Genomic DNA, 16738 nt, shown 5'->3' with positions numbered 1-16738 from the left:
AAGGAGCATTTCAGTACTTCTCGGTATTGACAAAGATGAAAAATATTGTTAACATGTTCCAAAGTTTTGTACCTGTGAAGCCCTATGTTCTTATATAATTTGTTCTTATAAAAAAGGTGCATTTTAATGAATTCCCAAAGATATTTCACACCACTTCCTGATTTGGTGTAACCCTTATCAACCAGTCAAAATAGAGGGAAAAGGTATTGTCGTGGTAGAAAATTTCGATTAAGAATCTAAATACACTGTTGCTAATTTCGCTAGTTTTAAAAAACGCAAAATTTTGACTGCCTAACAGAACCGATGTAACAAACAAAAGGTTGCTAGACTTGATAAGATAAATATATTTTTAATCTTAATAAAGTTACAAAATTAAAGATGTCAAAAAATGTTATCATCAAAACTAAAAAGAAATACATAAATGAAAATTGTTTGGAATTTCAACATATTTCCGATACATATCTCTAAAAGTTATGCAAATAATATGTATACAAAAAACTGATAACACCTAAGTTTGATTTCGATTTGTGAATTAACTCTGCAAGCTAACGCGTGAATTTGATATTCTCAAGTTGATGGTCAACAAGCAACAAGTAAGCCATCCGATCAGCTTGTGAAAGAGAGACGCTTAATAAAAAAAATAAAAGCGAAATGACATTGTTTCTCACGCATATATGTCAACGATGGAAAGTTACGTAGCTAAAAGTTTTCTACTCTTTCCGTAATGCATCGATTAAGCGCCAGGGCTCTTTCTATATATATCTTTAAACTATTGACTTCTGTTTTTACTTTAATCAAAAAGTGAAATAGATAAATATATATCTTGGTGCAATTGTTTTAGGGAGGTAATATTTTGAGTGGGGCGCCAAAAAACCTAAACAAATAAACATATTAAGGAAAAGCGTATATTAGGGAGTCGATATTACGAGTGGGGCGCTTGATGAATGCATCACGGTTTGTGCCACATAATAATGACAAAACGGCACTAAGTATTCCAGTGATTCATCATGTCCTTTGCTTCATTTAACCACTGACGACATTTGCAGTATTCTTCCCTTTTCATAGCTCTTTGGTATTTCTCACGCATATTTAAAACTAAATATTTCCAGTAGTCGGCGTCTTTTCCTTTGCACGCTTCTTTCATTTTTTCGTTTTTGCTAATGCATCTTTTTACTTCGTTTGCTGTAAATGTTTTCGTTTTTGACACGTTATCATAATCTTTGCGTTTCATTAATTCTTCACATACATACGTAAGACCGAGAAACATGGTCCTGCAGTGCTTTCTTCCTTTTACAAGGTCGTTTTTCTTTACTGTTTCATATTTCGCAATTTTCTACAATAATAAAAAGTCATTATATATAATACGGCGGCATTAATTCCTTAAGTATTTAAAACAAAATGATTTTTTTTTACAAATTATTAAAATTTAAGGTGTATTCAAATTTTTTGTAAGGACTTTAAAAAAACTGCGGTACATCAAAATTTATTCGGAAAGTGTCGATTGAGAAAACTATTCCTGAAATTACCTCGTCCAAACTATCTTTTAAAGGATGGTTCTCCACTTCACAGTCATCAACTTCTGACATTGTTTGCAAGTTCTCGTCAGAAATTTCATTTAAACTTTCAGCAGAGAATTCGCAAATAGAATTGTCATCCTCTTCACTCGAGTCATCATTATTGCTTGAATTGCTTCCGATAGAGTCTTCACCATACTAAAATTTAACAAAAAGAATCCCTAAAATATCACACATGAAGGAATAAAACAGAAAACGTGTCATGTTTTTATAAAATAAATAGTACCTGATGCTGTAATACTAAACAACTCCCTTTAGGTGGCTAAAATAAAATGAAGTAAAGAAATTGTGAAATTTGAAATTTGGCAACCTCTAGTAAAATGTACCAGGCATGTAACTAAAGGCAAACTGTTTAAAGATTACTTGAACAAAAATATTAAATAAATAAATAAATCAAAACAATCCTACTTATGACATTCATAAATCAATTAATCAATTTCGTTTTAAGTGAAAAACCGCCTTAATGGATCTACCGTTTCCTTGTAAAAGGTAAAAGTATGCAAAACCAAACTTCGATCCAGAACTACGTAAAAGAATTTGACTGATCTATATGGCGTGATATTCGTCTTTCTTATAGAGCAAAAAAGTGTAGCACCTTTTGTTTTCGCTTTGGATACGTTTTAAGTGTTGTCTTTGGAACAGCAACAGACTTTTTAGCATCCTTCTGTAAAAAAAAGTCATTTTAAGTTTAAAAACGCAATCATTTTTATATCATGATTTCCTTATAATGAAGAAAAACAAAGCAAATAATAGATCAACTTACTTTCTTTACATTTCCTCCATTTTTATTGTAGAAAAGATCAATTCTATTGGTCTCCCCTTCCAGCTCTTCCAAAATATCCATAAAATCTGACAATTCCTTTGGTTCCAGGCTATTGTTTTTGCTTACCCACTCGATAACATCATCTTTACAGGGCATAACTTTTTCATTCTTTAAGATTGCAGATGTAATTTTTTCAACATCTTCTTTTTTTAACGTTTGCGTAACTCCACCAACTTCAAATGTATTACCCATCATCATAGCAAGTTTTAATGCCTCTCTATGATTTGAATACAAATTGTAATGGATATTTGTGGTATCCTCTTTATTTTTCATAAAGTGCTTTGCGAAATAACCACTGTCAATTCCATCAACCTTACACCCGAATGTTGCACATGCACATCTTATTCGAGTAGGACTTACTCTATCATATTCGTGTTTGCCAAATACCGCCGCATTTTTGAAAGATGACGTCAGGCTACTGCCAATTGTAGCGTGCGACAGTTGATTTGTATCTGATGAAATGAATAAATAAGTATTTGTTGTGGGATTCAAAACAGGCCTTATTTCTTTGACATAGTATTTAAGATGTTCAAACACGTTTTTAGGCAAGACAATGACCTTTTCACCATATATTGTGGATGTTTTATAACGGGAATTAGTAAACACCATGTATCCAGGATATTCTTCGCTAGTGTGCGCTTCCTGGACATCCGAAACCCTGAGTTCTATCAGGTTTGATGATCTCAACCCATTCATTATGCACAAGTTAGTAATCAGATAGTCTCTAACCTGCTGACAAAACCGTTTTGTAGGTTTCTCAGACTTAGCGACCCTTTCAATACTTTTCACAAGACCCTGCACAAAATTTGAGCGGCCATATTTAATCATATGGGTAGGAGTCATTAAGCGTTTAATCTTAATTCGTCTAATGTCAGTTTTACGCTGGGCAATGGATTCAGTAAAATCAGCGTTCCATTCATCGATATATTCCGACAAAGCTGTCATTTGATCACGGGTAATGCCGCCATAGACATGGCGACGACGTAAAAATCTAATAAATGCTCTCAAAGCGACGTATCTAACCCTTAGAGTGGAAGCCTCATTTCCTCCTTTACCAATCAAGCGGTAAGTTGGATCGTGGTATTTATCTTCAACAAGCAAGCAATTTGCAAATGCACTGGCTGGTATCACTGCCATGTTGGGATCGATAATAGTCCATATGTACTCCACATGCTGTCTGTACCTAAGATAAAATGAATCATTTTTAAATTTACCAAACAGAAAAATTCTAGTGTGGGTTCAGTTTTAAAAAGTTCCACGATAAAAAAAATTGAAAAAGTTTTGGAAAAGTTCAATAAAGTTTGGAGCTAGAAAATCCTATAAATGATGTCTTATTTGTAAGGATTTCAGGTTCGTAACCACGATCTACTAGGGTTAGGATAACGATGGAACATGTATATCAATAAGAAGGATTTGTCTTACCTCTTTGCCTTAACAGCTCCTTTCTTCTTTTCCACTTCACTTTTAAAAGCTTCTAGCAACTCCTCTCCGGTTTCATAATACATGAGAAAGTTATCTCCTTCAATATCCCAATCTGCTTTGTTAGATGCATTTACTTCCTTCGCATTATCTGGCAGATACTTAATCGTTCTCCCAGTATTAATCAATTCTTCTCTATTACATTTCTTACGTTTTTTCGCCTTTTGATTGGCTGTCTTGACTAGTTTGGCTTTATTTTCCAAACATCCTTCGTTAGCCCAATTTTCTTTTCGCGCAGTTTCTAAAATTTCTGTGATTTTTGATCCTTCAAATTTGTGTTTCCTTTTCAGGTGGGTACGAAGACGCAGGTGCCAAACTCCACAGATTGCGCAAGGCAACGGTTTTGGGATACCATGCTTTTCCTTTTTTGACCAAAGAAACATCACCCTGACTTCTGACTCTTTTAGTTTTGCTTCCCTATCCGAAAATTTGTGTTGAAGCATTAAATGCTGGTAGAGTCTGCTAGATACAACTGAACAAACCGGGCATTTAATGTCATATACTTTTCTGTAGTCAATAACGCCAGTTTTGCGCTCTTTTATAGTACCGGGAGGCCCGACATACTTGTTCACACAGGCTAACATCTTTTTCCTTTTTCTTTCAGCTTTTCTCTTGTTAGCAAGAATCTTTCCATGGCTTAAGATCTTATGTGTTTTCCTTATCTCTTCACTTGTATTTTCACTTTTCTGTACAGACATATCAACATCGTCATCATCATTTTCATTATCACCTTCTACGTACGTATATTCTCTCTCGGCTGCTTTTTCTGCTTTTTCTAAGCGCTTCCTCATGACCTCCATACTTTTCTTCAATTCCATGATCTCATCTGAAAAAAAAGAAATTTAAAAATCCGAAATTTAATTGCAGGCAACTGGCAGTGACGTACTGACATCATTATTTAGTATTCTTACTCACCTGATTCTTTCTTTTTTCTTTTCTCTTTCTTTGAGAGGGTATGGACAACTAAAGGAAAAAATCATTTAAAAAAATGTAATTTTTGTGTCACAAAACTTAATAAAACAAAGGAGAACATTACTGATATACAAGTAAGCAAATTGGTACTGATAATTTAAACAAAAGAATTTTATATACTGGCATGAACGTTTTCTTCTAGATCTGACTCTGGTGTGTTGGACTCATTGTCATCGCTTTTTCCAGTTGTGTCAAACCAATCGTCTAAAAACAATATAATTTATAGCACATACGAAATCAACTTCTGATTTTTTTAAATAATTTGTCAGGTTTTTAAGCAATATTTCGAGCAATATTTTGTATAAGTATGAAAATGCTGGAATGTTATTAAAAGTTAACGTATCCTTATACTGTTTAATACCTTGACGATTTCTTTCGTTGACAATTTTCCATACTTCCTTGGCTGAGATTGCCCTTCTTTTAGTAGACGGCATTTCTGGAACTTTAAAAATGTTAATAAGAAATAAGAACAATGAACCAAACAGAGTCGATTGCTAATATACCTGAGGTTTCAGGTAATATACCTTTTTTGTTTTTTAACCTTTTTTTTGCAGTGACCTTTTTCTTCCGTCCATCCTGCTTTAGGCATTTTAATTTAGTCCTTTTGTTACCTTCAAACCCAGTTTTGTTTTTTAAGTTCATATCTTCTTTCTTTTCTTCTTCTTCTTCCTCTTCATTATTCTCTTCTTCAAAAGCAGAATGATAATATTCGCCATTATTTTGTTTTTTCGTGCTTACGCCAATACTGTCTCCGTCTTTTTCTAGACAAAAATCTAAAATGTTACAAGTGCAATAATCATGTGTTCTAAATTACTTCTACCCATGAGATAGACTATACATACCTTTTCTCTCCTTTTTAGCTATAAATATTTCTGCCTTTAAACGCTTTTGTAGAATACCTAGAAAAACGTTTGAACCAGTTTTGGAATAATGTACATAACAAAGATACTTTCAAAATGCTAAATCATGCAACCGTACTTTTTCCTTTGGGAGAAACATCATCATCATCTGTTGGAGGATAACAGTTAACATCATGACTAAACTCGTTTTCTACAAAAGAAGTAGATTGATATAAATTAAATTAAAATTCATTTTAACGTTTCCATCGTTTTTTCGTTCTATAATAAACGACTTCGTGTACCTGAATGTTCTTTACTTTCTTTATTTGATCCATCATCGGAATCACTACCTTCCTTTAAGACAGAAATTCCAACATTGCTAACTTGTTCTTCAGCCTTAAAAATACAAAATATAATAGCAAGCTTAATCAATTTTCAATGTAATACCACTTTTTCCTACCACAGAGTTGAATAAATAAAGTGACGTTTCAAATAGTGTCAAACATACCTCTTCCACTGATATCTCATTTACACGACTGTATATAAGTGTCACGGTCTCTGGCAAAAGAACTTTAAACACGAAATCAAAGTTCTAGAATAAAAGTAACTTGGTAAATTGACCAAATGAGCTTTCCAGACAAATTACTTAGGACTTAAAAGGGAATTTTTCACCAATAGGCATGTTTTCTAAATTTTACAATAGTAAACTTTTACCAATTCACCCCAAAAAGATAAACGAAAATTGAAGGGATTAAAATCTTTAACATCTTTATAATTAATTTTAAAAAAATTCAGGAATTCCCAGGACTTTTCAAGACGTTTTTTAGATTGCAGGACTGTCTTGATCCTGTGGAATCCTAAGTTTTTTTACAAAGAGGAGAAATTAATTACCTTTGTACTGTTATTTGGACAAAAAATCTTCAACAAAGTTTTTACAATCACATCAATTTGCTCTTTTGTAAATGCACCAAAACGAACATCATTTGTAAGAGATTCTAAACATTTAAAAAAGAACTTTTTAATACAAACCTTTATTTTTCACTTTCAGAAAATACATAACCTAAACTACATTACCTCTAGCTCGGCCTCTTTGTTTGTAAATATCACATCGTTTTCGCCATTCCTGAAAAATGTTCGTTATTGTGTATTAATCTAATAATGTAACTTCCTTTGTTATGTATCAACTTTTATATCTTCTTTTAAAATTTCATACAAAATTCTATTCATGGAATACTACACAAGTAAGTAAAAATCATAAGTTCATTACCTTTCCAGTAAATATTCCCTTTAATGTTTCTTCACACTTTTCAACCAGAACTTTTACTACTTCACATGGTACGGATTGAAGGTCCCTAAGAGAAGTTTGCTTATCATTAAAATCCATTAAATAATAATAAAATTTATTTTTGTTAAAAAGCACCTTCAGATACATATGTTAAATAAATAAAAAAAATACTTACTTGTATTTAGTCCAGTGAAATACATCTAATTCATCATTCGACTCCATCTTCAATAAAGTTAATATAAAAAAATATAAAATACTTATTCAAAAAAACTTTAAAAGTTTATTTCCCGATTCCTTAATAGAAAAATTCCTAAGATAATAATTTCTAACCAAACCATAAACAAAAATGAAACACAAATTGTTGGTAAGCTGGATAAATCGAAACTAATAACTATCTTAGTTTATTAGAAATACTTACTTCACATGAATTATTTTCAATCGCCTAAAAAAAGAACATTGTATACAAAAAACAGGTTAAGAAATGGTATTAGCAATAAATTTCACCAGAACATCAACTTACTTGAATATTAAGTGGTTTGTTGAATGAACCCTGAATGAAAATATTTTGAAGTTTACTGTAATGCTTGAGAATAACATGAGACGATTAACTATCATTGTGAAGTTACAGTACATACCTCTTTCCTCCACCAGATATCTTCATCGTCTCCATAATTATACCTTAATTCCGTTCCTTCCAATATATCTTTTGATGCAAATAAGCAGAGTCTAATATCGCTTTTGCTACAATTAATCTTTCTCATAACAGAATTTCCATGTAGTGAGTCATTTACAAATTTTCCATTTTGGTTAGAAGTTGATCCATCAATACTAAAAAGAAAATGCACATAAAATGTAAAATAAGAAAATAGCAAGAATTTATGTGTCATATGCATTATAACTTGAATTTCACATGGAATCATAACTACATTGACCACAATTAATCCAGAAATTTATTTATTTATTTATTTATTTATTTATTTATTTATTTATTTATTTATTTATTTATTTATTTATTTAACATCAAATCGGGTTCCATATAAAAATATGGTTCTTCTCCCTATAAATTAAAAATACAAATGAAAATTTATTAATATATAATACAATAATACAATTCTAAAATTTCCATAAAACTTGAAACAACAAGGTAAAACTGTGTCACATAATGCACAGGGAAAAGGAAATTAGAAAGATGGGCACATAAGAAAAAAAGGGTGTAGGCACAATAAACAAAAAAATGCGAACAACTATTGAAACAAAGAATTGAAGGAGCCAATATGACAAAAAACCATAATTCTTGAAATTAAACATTTATTTTATTTTAATTTATACAAGGATTTTTTTAATTTCCCTTGGAATTTTGATTATGTTTAAAGCAACTTACACCAAAGAGAAAATTGTCAAACGTAATTTGAGAAACCTTTTCATTAGCAGTAAGTTTCATTTTATTAAATGAACAGCCATGTTGTATCTAGAACGAAAACTTACCAGTGCCAATCATTTTTCTCGTTTCCTTGGAAGAAGTAGAAAAATGAGTCTCCAGTTTTCTTTTCCTCAAACTGCCTTTCACCATCTTCATATGACATAAAAGTGCCAGCATACTCAAGCAAAAAATCTCCCTTTTTAAAAGGACGCTCAGTAAAAACACCATAACCTATAAAAGAGTAATAGTTTAATTTTCTGTTGATAAAATGTTAATATATTGTTTTATGTTCTTCACAAAATTGGGAAATATATATGATCAGATGTATGACTGGCGATTAAGGTTTTATAGAATTGGAAGGAAAAGATCGTGTTGAAGTTACTGTAAAAATATTAGTAAAAAAACTGTTCAGAAACAATTATTTCTTAGTAATTCTAATAATTCACATTATTTTGATTTCAATCTATGAAGGGAATTAGCCAAAGTATGTTCTTATGTTCTTAATTTTTAGAAAATTATCAGCCTCAACATTCTTAAACTATAGTTTCTTAAAAAAAATATGTGTAATTTATGTTCTACTTTCTTGAACAAATTTAAAATATTTATACCAATATCGATATGAATCCACTTCTTAATGAACCCATTTTGGTCAACACCTAATTTACAGTACTTTAATGCAATATCCTTTTGGCTTAAATTAGGTTTCTTTGACCGAGTCTAAACACAAAAATACAAACAAAAATACAAACATAAAACTTAAAGTAGCATTATATACATGATGGCATCAGTTCGTTTTATTAATTTGTTAAGCATACCCTGAAAGATTGAGCAAGTATCAATGTTAAAATAAGCGCTGATGTATACTTACATTTATTGTTTGCTCTGTCATTTTGATAAATTTAACAGATTCTGTTTTATATATTACTTTATTAACTAAAATAGAAAATTTGGTTAAAACAATATTTCAGTTAAAATTCTGAAAAATAAATTTCAATAACAAACTATTAAACTTTGGATGTATTAATTCAGATCCTGGTTAGTAATAACTATATGAAACATAGGAATCCATGTCTTCCTTTGCCAAGTATCCTCAATGATTATTTAAACATAAGCAAAAATGATGTCTTGAAACTTAGTATATGATTAACCATCTTTTTAACAATACATGTTATTATATATCAATTACATGTGAGTAGATTTAAAAAGTTTAATTTGGCTGCAATGTAATATGAAGAATATTCAAACTAAATTCCATGTTTTTATAAGGAAAACACAATTCATAAAAATATTCATAATCACAATTAAAAAAGTTCCCAAATATTCCAGATTCAATTAATTGTAAACATATGTTTTTGTGACACATACATACTATATTTTATAAGTACCTATACCTTATTGATATCAACTCTCCAATGCACGATGCACTCCAATGTGAATTTTTAGGATATATAACTCAATATTAATATCATATTTTTTCAATGAATTTCAACAGCTGTTCTATAATAAAGATTTGTGACAAAATGACCCATGGGATTAAAATAAAATCATAAGCTCTATTGAAAGGCTTTGTGATAAAAAGACCCAAGAGGTTAAAATAATAGAAATAAAAATTATAATTACAAAACATCAGAAATTGAAAAAACATTAGCAACATTTGATAGGAAGACATTATGAATATTTTTAAAAAAAATATTTTGATGGGAAAAAAAAATATATATATATAAAGATAAAAAAAAAACAATAAAGTCCCTAAAAGATTATATACATTATATATTAACTGCCTTAAAAGTGTATATCTATATGTAATATCAGATTGCTTTTTGGGAGATTTAAGGCTTTTAAGTCGAAATTTAGCAAAAAACACTAAAAATGCAGAAAAAAATTTATAAGGAAAGAATAATTAAGGTTTTTCGCCTGAAAGATCATTTTTATTTCAACCTAATCATAGCATGTTGATATTTACTTTAAAATCCTAATAGCTGCTAATGAATTGCAAACATAAAAAATGGTTGATCTTTTTCAAAATATAATAAATGCATTATCTTGTTTGATATAAAATATTGTAGTCAAATAATAAGTAGCCAGTTGGTCAACTAGAAACCAAAGTTACATACCATAAATGCTCAATTAAGTGCCCCGGACGCTTAAAATTTTGACATTTAGGGTGGGCGCTTATTCGAGAGGGCAGTGTATTAGAGAACCATAAAGTGATAGAGCTTGCATCATAATGACAGCACAACAACAACTTTATGTTTAGCCAGTTCTTAAGGCTAAAATACACGGTAAGTTTAAACGGACCGTTTAGTTGTAAGAAAAAACTTGTTTCGTTGCAGGTAATATACCTGTCTACACGCTAAGATAAAATGTATAAGTTTTTTAAAAAAACTCTCTTTTCACAATGAATACCAAGGAAAAACACGTTGCAGGTATTGTTATAGCATCAGCAGGGTAAATGTTGAAAGAAAAAAACCCGTTATGATTAGAAATTGAACAAATATGCTCAAATCTTTAGTCTAAACAATTTAAACATAAACAGAAAAAAGTTAAAACATCTTTGCTGTTTACACGGTAAGTTTTTTTTATCTTATATACCTTTAAACGATCTGTTTAAACTTACTGTGTATTTTAGCCTTTACACTCAATTTGTGTCTTTATCAAAACTATAGCAGTAGTTAGCTAAACCAACAACAGACAAGTTGTATAACTAAACATAATTAGGTCATTAGTGCTAGCTAGCTGTGTATAGTGTTTATGCAAGTTTTATTACATGAGAATGCTCCTCAATTTAAGAAATTCAGCAATTGTTCGTGCTTGCTAGCTAAGATGTCTATAATCTTGCAGCATGCTAAATGTAGCTGGCAGAAGACATGGTGTTAGCTTCAGCTATCCACTTGCCTAAAGCAGAATAAAAACAAGTGTAGCTAGCTATAACAAATTCTAAAAAATATCCAGCTACTAGAGTGTCTTTTGCTAGCTAGCTACACCAGCTAACTATATACAATATGAAATCTTAAAGTTAAAACATTGTCAAAATTATACAAATACCTTTCAGTAATCAAAAGGTAATGAAAAATTCCTTGATTAATAGTTTTTAGGTCTAAAGAGCAGTAAACACCATCAATAAAACCACAGAGTAGTCCTGTCCCCTCGTCTGTTTGTTTTTTATGGCGCTCCAAGATGGCCGATTGTCAGAAGTCTCTCTTTTAAGTTGTTAGTGTACTGGGTAACTTGGTACGTATACCAATAATGGTTATTAAATCGGGGGTTGTATTATTCTGCAATTTGGGGATTTAAGGCTCCAAAAAAGGCTTTGTTTCCTTTTGTTAAAAACAAAAATCCATCAAAAAGGGACGTGCCATTATAGTTTACATCCTAGAATTATTTGAACATTGGAATATCAAAAAATTAAGCCTTATCTTTAAATTATAAAATCTCATTATCTGCGCAGCTGCTGCAACGACGAGCCTTGTTTGTTTGCAAAAAGTCAGCTTGACATTCTTGGAGAAATGCGATTTTAATATTTTAAGGTCTATGATTTGGTTCGTTATTTTCTACGATAAGTTAAAGTCACAATTCGATTGCTTTTTTCCAGTTAAGGCAAATTATAATGTTATTATAAAGCTAATAATGGGACATTAGTTTGGTTGTACTATTCCTCTTCGTGTGCTGAAAAATGAATTTAACCCTGAAATATTATATTTTTTTTGTTATAATCTTTATTATTTTGCCAGGAAGGCTTGCCATGACAAATTTGAACAATTTTTATTAAGTGGCTGGGAAAATACAGGTACATTCAATATTCTGCAGAATGATACAACCAAATTGTGATAATTATTATTATTATTATTATTATTATTATTATTATTATTATTATTATTATTATTATTATTATTATTATTATTATTATTATTATTATTATTATTATTATTATTATTATTATTATTATTATTATTATTATTATTATTATTATTATTATTATTATTATTATTATTATTATTATTATTATTATTATTCCGAATATTTTTGCGGAGAGTAGCGGAGCCTATTTCCTCATTATATAAGCCAAATATAAGGGAAAAGAAGTACGATGGAGAGTATATAGCATTTCTATGCGATTTCGTCCCTATACATCCGAATTATAAAAATTCAAACAACCAGTATAGAAAGTGTTGCGGAGAGGTTGCCAAGGCAAAGGCATTAAGCACGGCAAGGAAAGGGCACGGCCTAAGGCAGGCAGGGAATCGGCAAGGCAGGGGGGTAGGCAAGACATGGAAGGCACAGGCAACGGCATAGTAGGCAGGCACCAGGAAAGGCATAGGAAGGATGGCAAGGAATCAGCATGGCAGGGGTAGGCAAGGCATGGAAGGCACAGGCAAGGGCATAGTAGGCAGGCACCAGGAAAGACATAGGAAGGACGGCAATTCAAAGACACGACAAAGGCAGGCAGGGAAACTGGAATAGGAAACAGCAAGGCAGGGGTAAGCAAGGCATGGGAGGCACAGGCAACAGCATAAGAAAAGGCATGAAAAGGGTAGGCAATTAGTTTACCCGTCCTTTAGCTATATACTGCATTTCATGTCATGCTACTGTGGTTACCATCTTGCGTAGAGACAGACAGAATACTGCTATTATTAAAAAGAGACTAGTCGTTAGCCCGTGGAAAAATCCACGGGGTCGCCCGTCCTTTATATATCACTGTGCGGGAGACCGGGGTTCGATTCCTCTTGACGGCGATTCAACATGGGCGAGTGAATGTTACCATACCCCCGGGTTAACCCAAGCCATGTGAGGGAAATTGGGAAGATGGCACACTGTGTGTGGGCCGTTGGATGTTGCAGGGAGTTGTCTAGTAGAGCGCGGGCCCTAATTGGGTCTGCGTAGCTCAAAATGAGCATTAAATACTCTAGGACTCTCCATCAAGCCATGGCCCCTCCTGGAAATAATAGACAGGGTATATCCCTCGATATTTGTGAGGCTAGTCATGTAAAATATGCACATCTATCTATCTATATCTATCTATCTATCTAAACTTTTTGGTTTTTGATATATAAAATTGTCAGGGCCAACAATTTTGTGCACAATTGTAGCTAGAAACAAGCTATGTGATGGGACAAAATATAATTATTGTGTAGTACATGTATAGCTATATTGGTAGTTTTATCCCAGCTAAGTGGTTAATTTTATGCTAGTCTTTTTGCTAGCTATATAAAGGCACTTGTTGCTCTTTTTATGCTAGCTAGCTATTACTCTTTTAAAGTTAGCTAGCTATACACTATATCCTATCTAAGGCTAAGAAGGGGTTCATTACATGTAAAAAAAAAATAGTGATATACTAGCTAGCTAAACATACCCTTTCTTCGTTTCTTGAAAATGACCTTATATATATATACAATATACAAATTACGCTAGGCCATCTTTAAATAAACAAAAGCACTCCCTCGTTGTGTCAATAAAAAAACACCTTGTCTCGCTTAATTTAGCAATTATATAAGAGAATGACCGGATTAAAGTACTGGGCAACCCAGTCCAAAAAAAAAGTGGCACGAAAATTCAATGATTTTGATGTATAGTGGGGGCGGAAATCCTATACACTCTCCTCCGTCCCTTATATTTGGCTTATTTAATGAGGAAATGGGCTCCGCTACGCTCCGGGCGCTGACGCGCCCTCCGCTTCTCTCCGCAAAAAATCACAGTAATCCAGCAATTTAATGTGGTCATTCTTTAGTACAGTTTATAGTAAGCGAGACAACGTGTTTATCAAGGAGCAAAGCGATGGAGTGTTTGTTGTTTTTTAAAGATGGTGCCAAGCGGACGAACTGATATTTTCAAGAAAACGAAAGAGGGAAGTATGAATAGCTAGCTAGTATATCACTATTTTTTACATGTAATGAACCTCTTCTCACCCACACCTAACTAGCAAATAACTACCAACATATGTGGCAAAATAAGCTGGTATAACACTACCAAATTGGCTAGCTAGCAGCATAAACTAGGTAGTTAACCAGCACAAAGCTGTTTTTCTCACTAGCTACTTATCTGACATAAAACTGGCTACTTGGCCGGCATAAAATTAGCTATGTAGCTAGATTTAAATGATCCTTAAGATATATTTTCTAGTCATACACATACTGCACAATGAGTTAATTTTGCTCTGATTAGGAAAGTACCATCAAATATCTACAATTATCCACAAAATATGTTGGTTCTAACAATTTTAGACAAAAAACTAAGAACCAAAAGTTTAGCCAAATCAGCGAAAGAACATTGGTATAGACATATATTCGTTTTAGCAGAAGAGCCTGGACTTTTTTTATAAATAAAAGAATAAATGCAACCTCCATAATGTGTTTTTTGCAACCTTGTCCCTAGTATTTATTTTGAAAAATATAGTGAAAATGGAAGGTTATGTAGAGCTATCACTATTTTTCACTTTTAGGTCATTCACACCCCTAAAAAGCTCCCTAACTAAAGCATAAAACATAATTTAGTGGCTCAGATTTTCTAGCTAAATAAAGAGGGTGCCGATAAGCCGCAAACGCTCGCATATATACGGGCGAGTTTGGGCGACTTTTCGAATTAAATTGACGGTTAAAAGAATGCGTTTGAAGAGAAAGGAGTTAATAAAGTTTATATATAAGTTATTTATCAAGTAAATCTTATCACAAATCATAAAAAACAGTTCTTTTAAGAACTTCGCTATCACATAGTTAGTTCATTTTAATTTTTATACTTTTTTAAATAATTCTTCGAGAGTCATTTGTGGTGAATCTTTTTTTTTCGGGCATTGTTCGGGACTATGCGGGTTTTTTCAGGCAAATACCCGACCTTTTTTCAAAAAGCCGAACTCGCCCGAAAACGCCCGCACTTTTTACGGCGTATGCGGCTTATCGGCACCCTCGTGCTAAATATACCAAACTAGGTGCCATATTTTTTAGTAAAAAGACTGTGAGCATATATAAGATGCACATGTAAAGTTTTTCATATTTATATAATCATGCCCTGTTGGTCTAATGGCTATGACACTCATGCAAATGAGAGATCCAGGTTCAAATCCTGGACAGGGCTAGGAAAAACATAATTATCTTGCACTTACAACAACCAGGTAAATGTTTCGCCTTTTTCGTGGACTTCTCTAATTATTTCTATATCTTGACTTTTTAATGTTGTTGTCATTGGAACCAAGTTAACTTTTAATCTCAGATTTATTAAAAATTGATAGTTTTTTTGGCGTTATGACCGATTGTTTAAATATTTGTATTGGCACATAATTCTGCTAACATGATTCACTGTATATATATTGACCGGATATAAATTTGAGAGCTTTGTTTGAGCTACTGAATTTGAAATATTTGCATCTCAATATTTTCTATACTCCTGGATTAATATGATACATATCTTAGATATATCGAGTATACGAATCTTTGAGTTGTAGGGGGATTCTCTATTAAGGTGCCTGCCCCTGCCTTGCCGTTCCCTTGCCTTGCCTAACCCTGCCTTGCTGATTCCTCTTCCTGTTTCCTTGCCTGCCTTTGCCTACCCTTCCTATGCCTTTTCTGGTGCCTGGCTTCTATGCCCTTGCCTGTGCCTCTATGCCATGCCTACCCCTGCCTTGCTGATTCCTCTTCCTGTTTCCTTGCCTGCCTTTGCCGTGCCCTTTCCTTGCCGTGCTTTGCCTTGGCAACCTCTCCGCAACACTTTCTATATTGATTACAGGATGTAACCACTTCAGTGTTGGAAACACTGTTATCAATGTGGGCCTGTGTTCGGAATGTATACATTAAGTGCGGTCAGAATAGGGTCGTCATGGTTTGATTAAGCAGCCACTTTAAATGCCGGCACATAAAGTATATATAACATATATAAGTAAAGTATATTTATAACAAAAAGGTATGTGGTTATTATCTTTTACCTAAATAACATTTCTTAAATAAAGAACAAACGAATTTTCAATTTATATTTCGTTCTTAGACGATCCAGGATAATAAAACGTAGAATAAAATTTATTAAAGATCTTAACTTAATTAAGATTGTTACCAAAGGCAAATTACATATAAAAGTCAAAACGATTAAGTTTTTTTAGGGCTTTTAAGGTCCTTATTTAGGGAGGGTGTCAAGCGTTTGGATGAAAAGCTTCTCCTATTTATATAATTGACCAAGCATTATGCGTGTCTATTTTCTATGTCTATTTTCATGTTCTTAATAACGAAGTGTACAACAATTTTAGGGAAATTATTTTATGTTGTTATATTGTGAAAGGATTCATTGGCAATTGTGTTGTGACAACTTTGACCCCGGACAGAAATAGGCAGCCCTGTGGTATAGGTTGGCAATTGTTACTTTAACAGC

The 16738-nt window shown here is 32.4% G+C and overlaps 1 protein-coding gene across 5 annotated transcripts; it reads right to left on the bottom strand.

Moving 5' to 3' along the window:
* Positions 1-329: 329 nt before the first annotated feature.
* LOC130641070 (uncharacterized) lies at positions 330-9876 on the bottom strand. Of its 5 annotated transcripts, XM_057447714.1 has the most exons (25): positions 9784-9876; positions 9261-9325; positions 9001-9109; positions 8458-8623; positions 7608-7800; positions 7493-7522; positions 7391-7414; positions 7148-7194; positions 6955-7039; positions 6762-6810; positions 6579-6682; positions 6196-6279; positions 5990-6083; positions 5827-5898; positions 5691-5747; positions 5373-5621; positions 5210-5290; positions 4969-5052; positions 4792-4839; positions 3820-4702; positions 2338-3580; positions 2170-2238; positions 1801-1836; positions 1527-1712; positions 330-1333 (listed from the first exon to the last, which is right to left on the bottom strand). In XM_057447714.1, exons 2-25 carry the CDS (start codon positions 9279-9281, stop codon positions 986-988), a joined length of 4362 nt encoding a protein of 1453 aa, XP_057303697.1. In that variant the 5' UTR covers positions 9282-9325; positions 9784-9876; the 3' UTR covers positions 330-985. The 5 variants fall into 5 exon arrangements, with proteins under 5 accessions (XP_057303697.1, XP_057303700.1, XP_057303698.1 ...); XM_057447717.1 differs by lacking the exon at positions 9784-9876 and having other exon boundaries at positions 5460-5621; positions 9261-9539; XM_057447715.1 differs by lacking the exon at positions 9784-9876 and having other exon boundaries at positions 5373-5609; positions 9261-9537.
* Positions 9877-16738: the final 6862 nt, after the last annotated feature.

This window comes from Hydractinia symbiolongicarpus, chromosome 4 (genome assembly GCF_029227915.1).
Source record: "Hydractinia symbiolongicarpus strain clone_291-10 chromosome 4, HSymV2.1, whole genome shotgun sequence".
Taxonomy (NCBI): Eukaryota; Metazoa; Cnidaria; class Hydrozoa; order Anthoathecata; family Hydractiniidae; genus Hydractinia; species Hydractinia symbiolongicarpus.
This window is presented reverse-complemented; position numbering and strand designations above follow the sequence as displayed.

Bases quoted from the DNA above. Each gene is read 5' to 3' on its own strand.
- LOC130641070 (XM_057447714.1), bottom strand. From the start codon at position 9,281: ATGACAGAGCAAACAATAAAT. The intron at 4,840-4,968 runs GTATATAAAATT...TTTTTCCTTTAG, and splicing joins AGAAGAAAACGTTCATGCCA to TTGTCCATACCCTCTCAAAG. The intron at 4,703-4,791 runs GTGAGTAAGAAT...CTTTTTTTTCAG, and splicing joins AAGAAAAAAGAAAGAATCAG to ATGAGATCATGGAATTGAAG.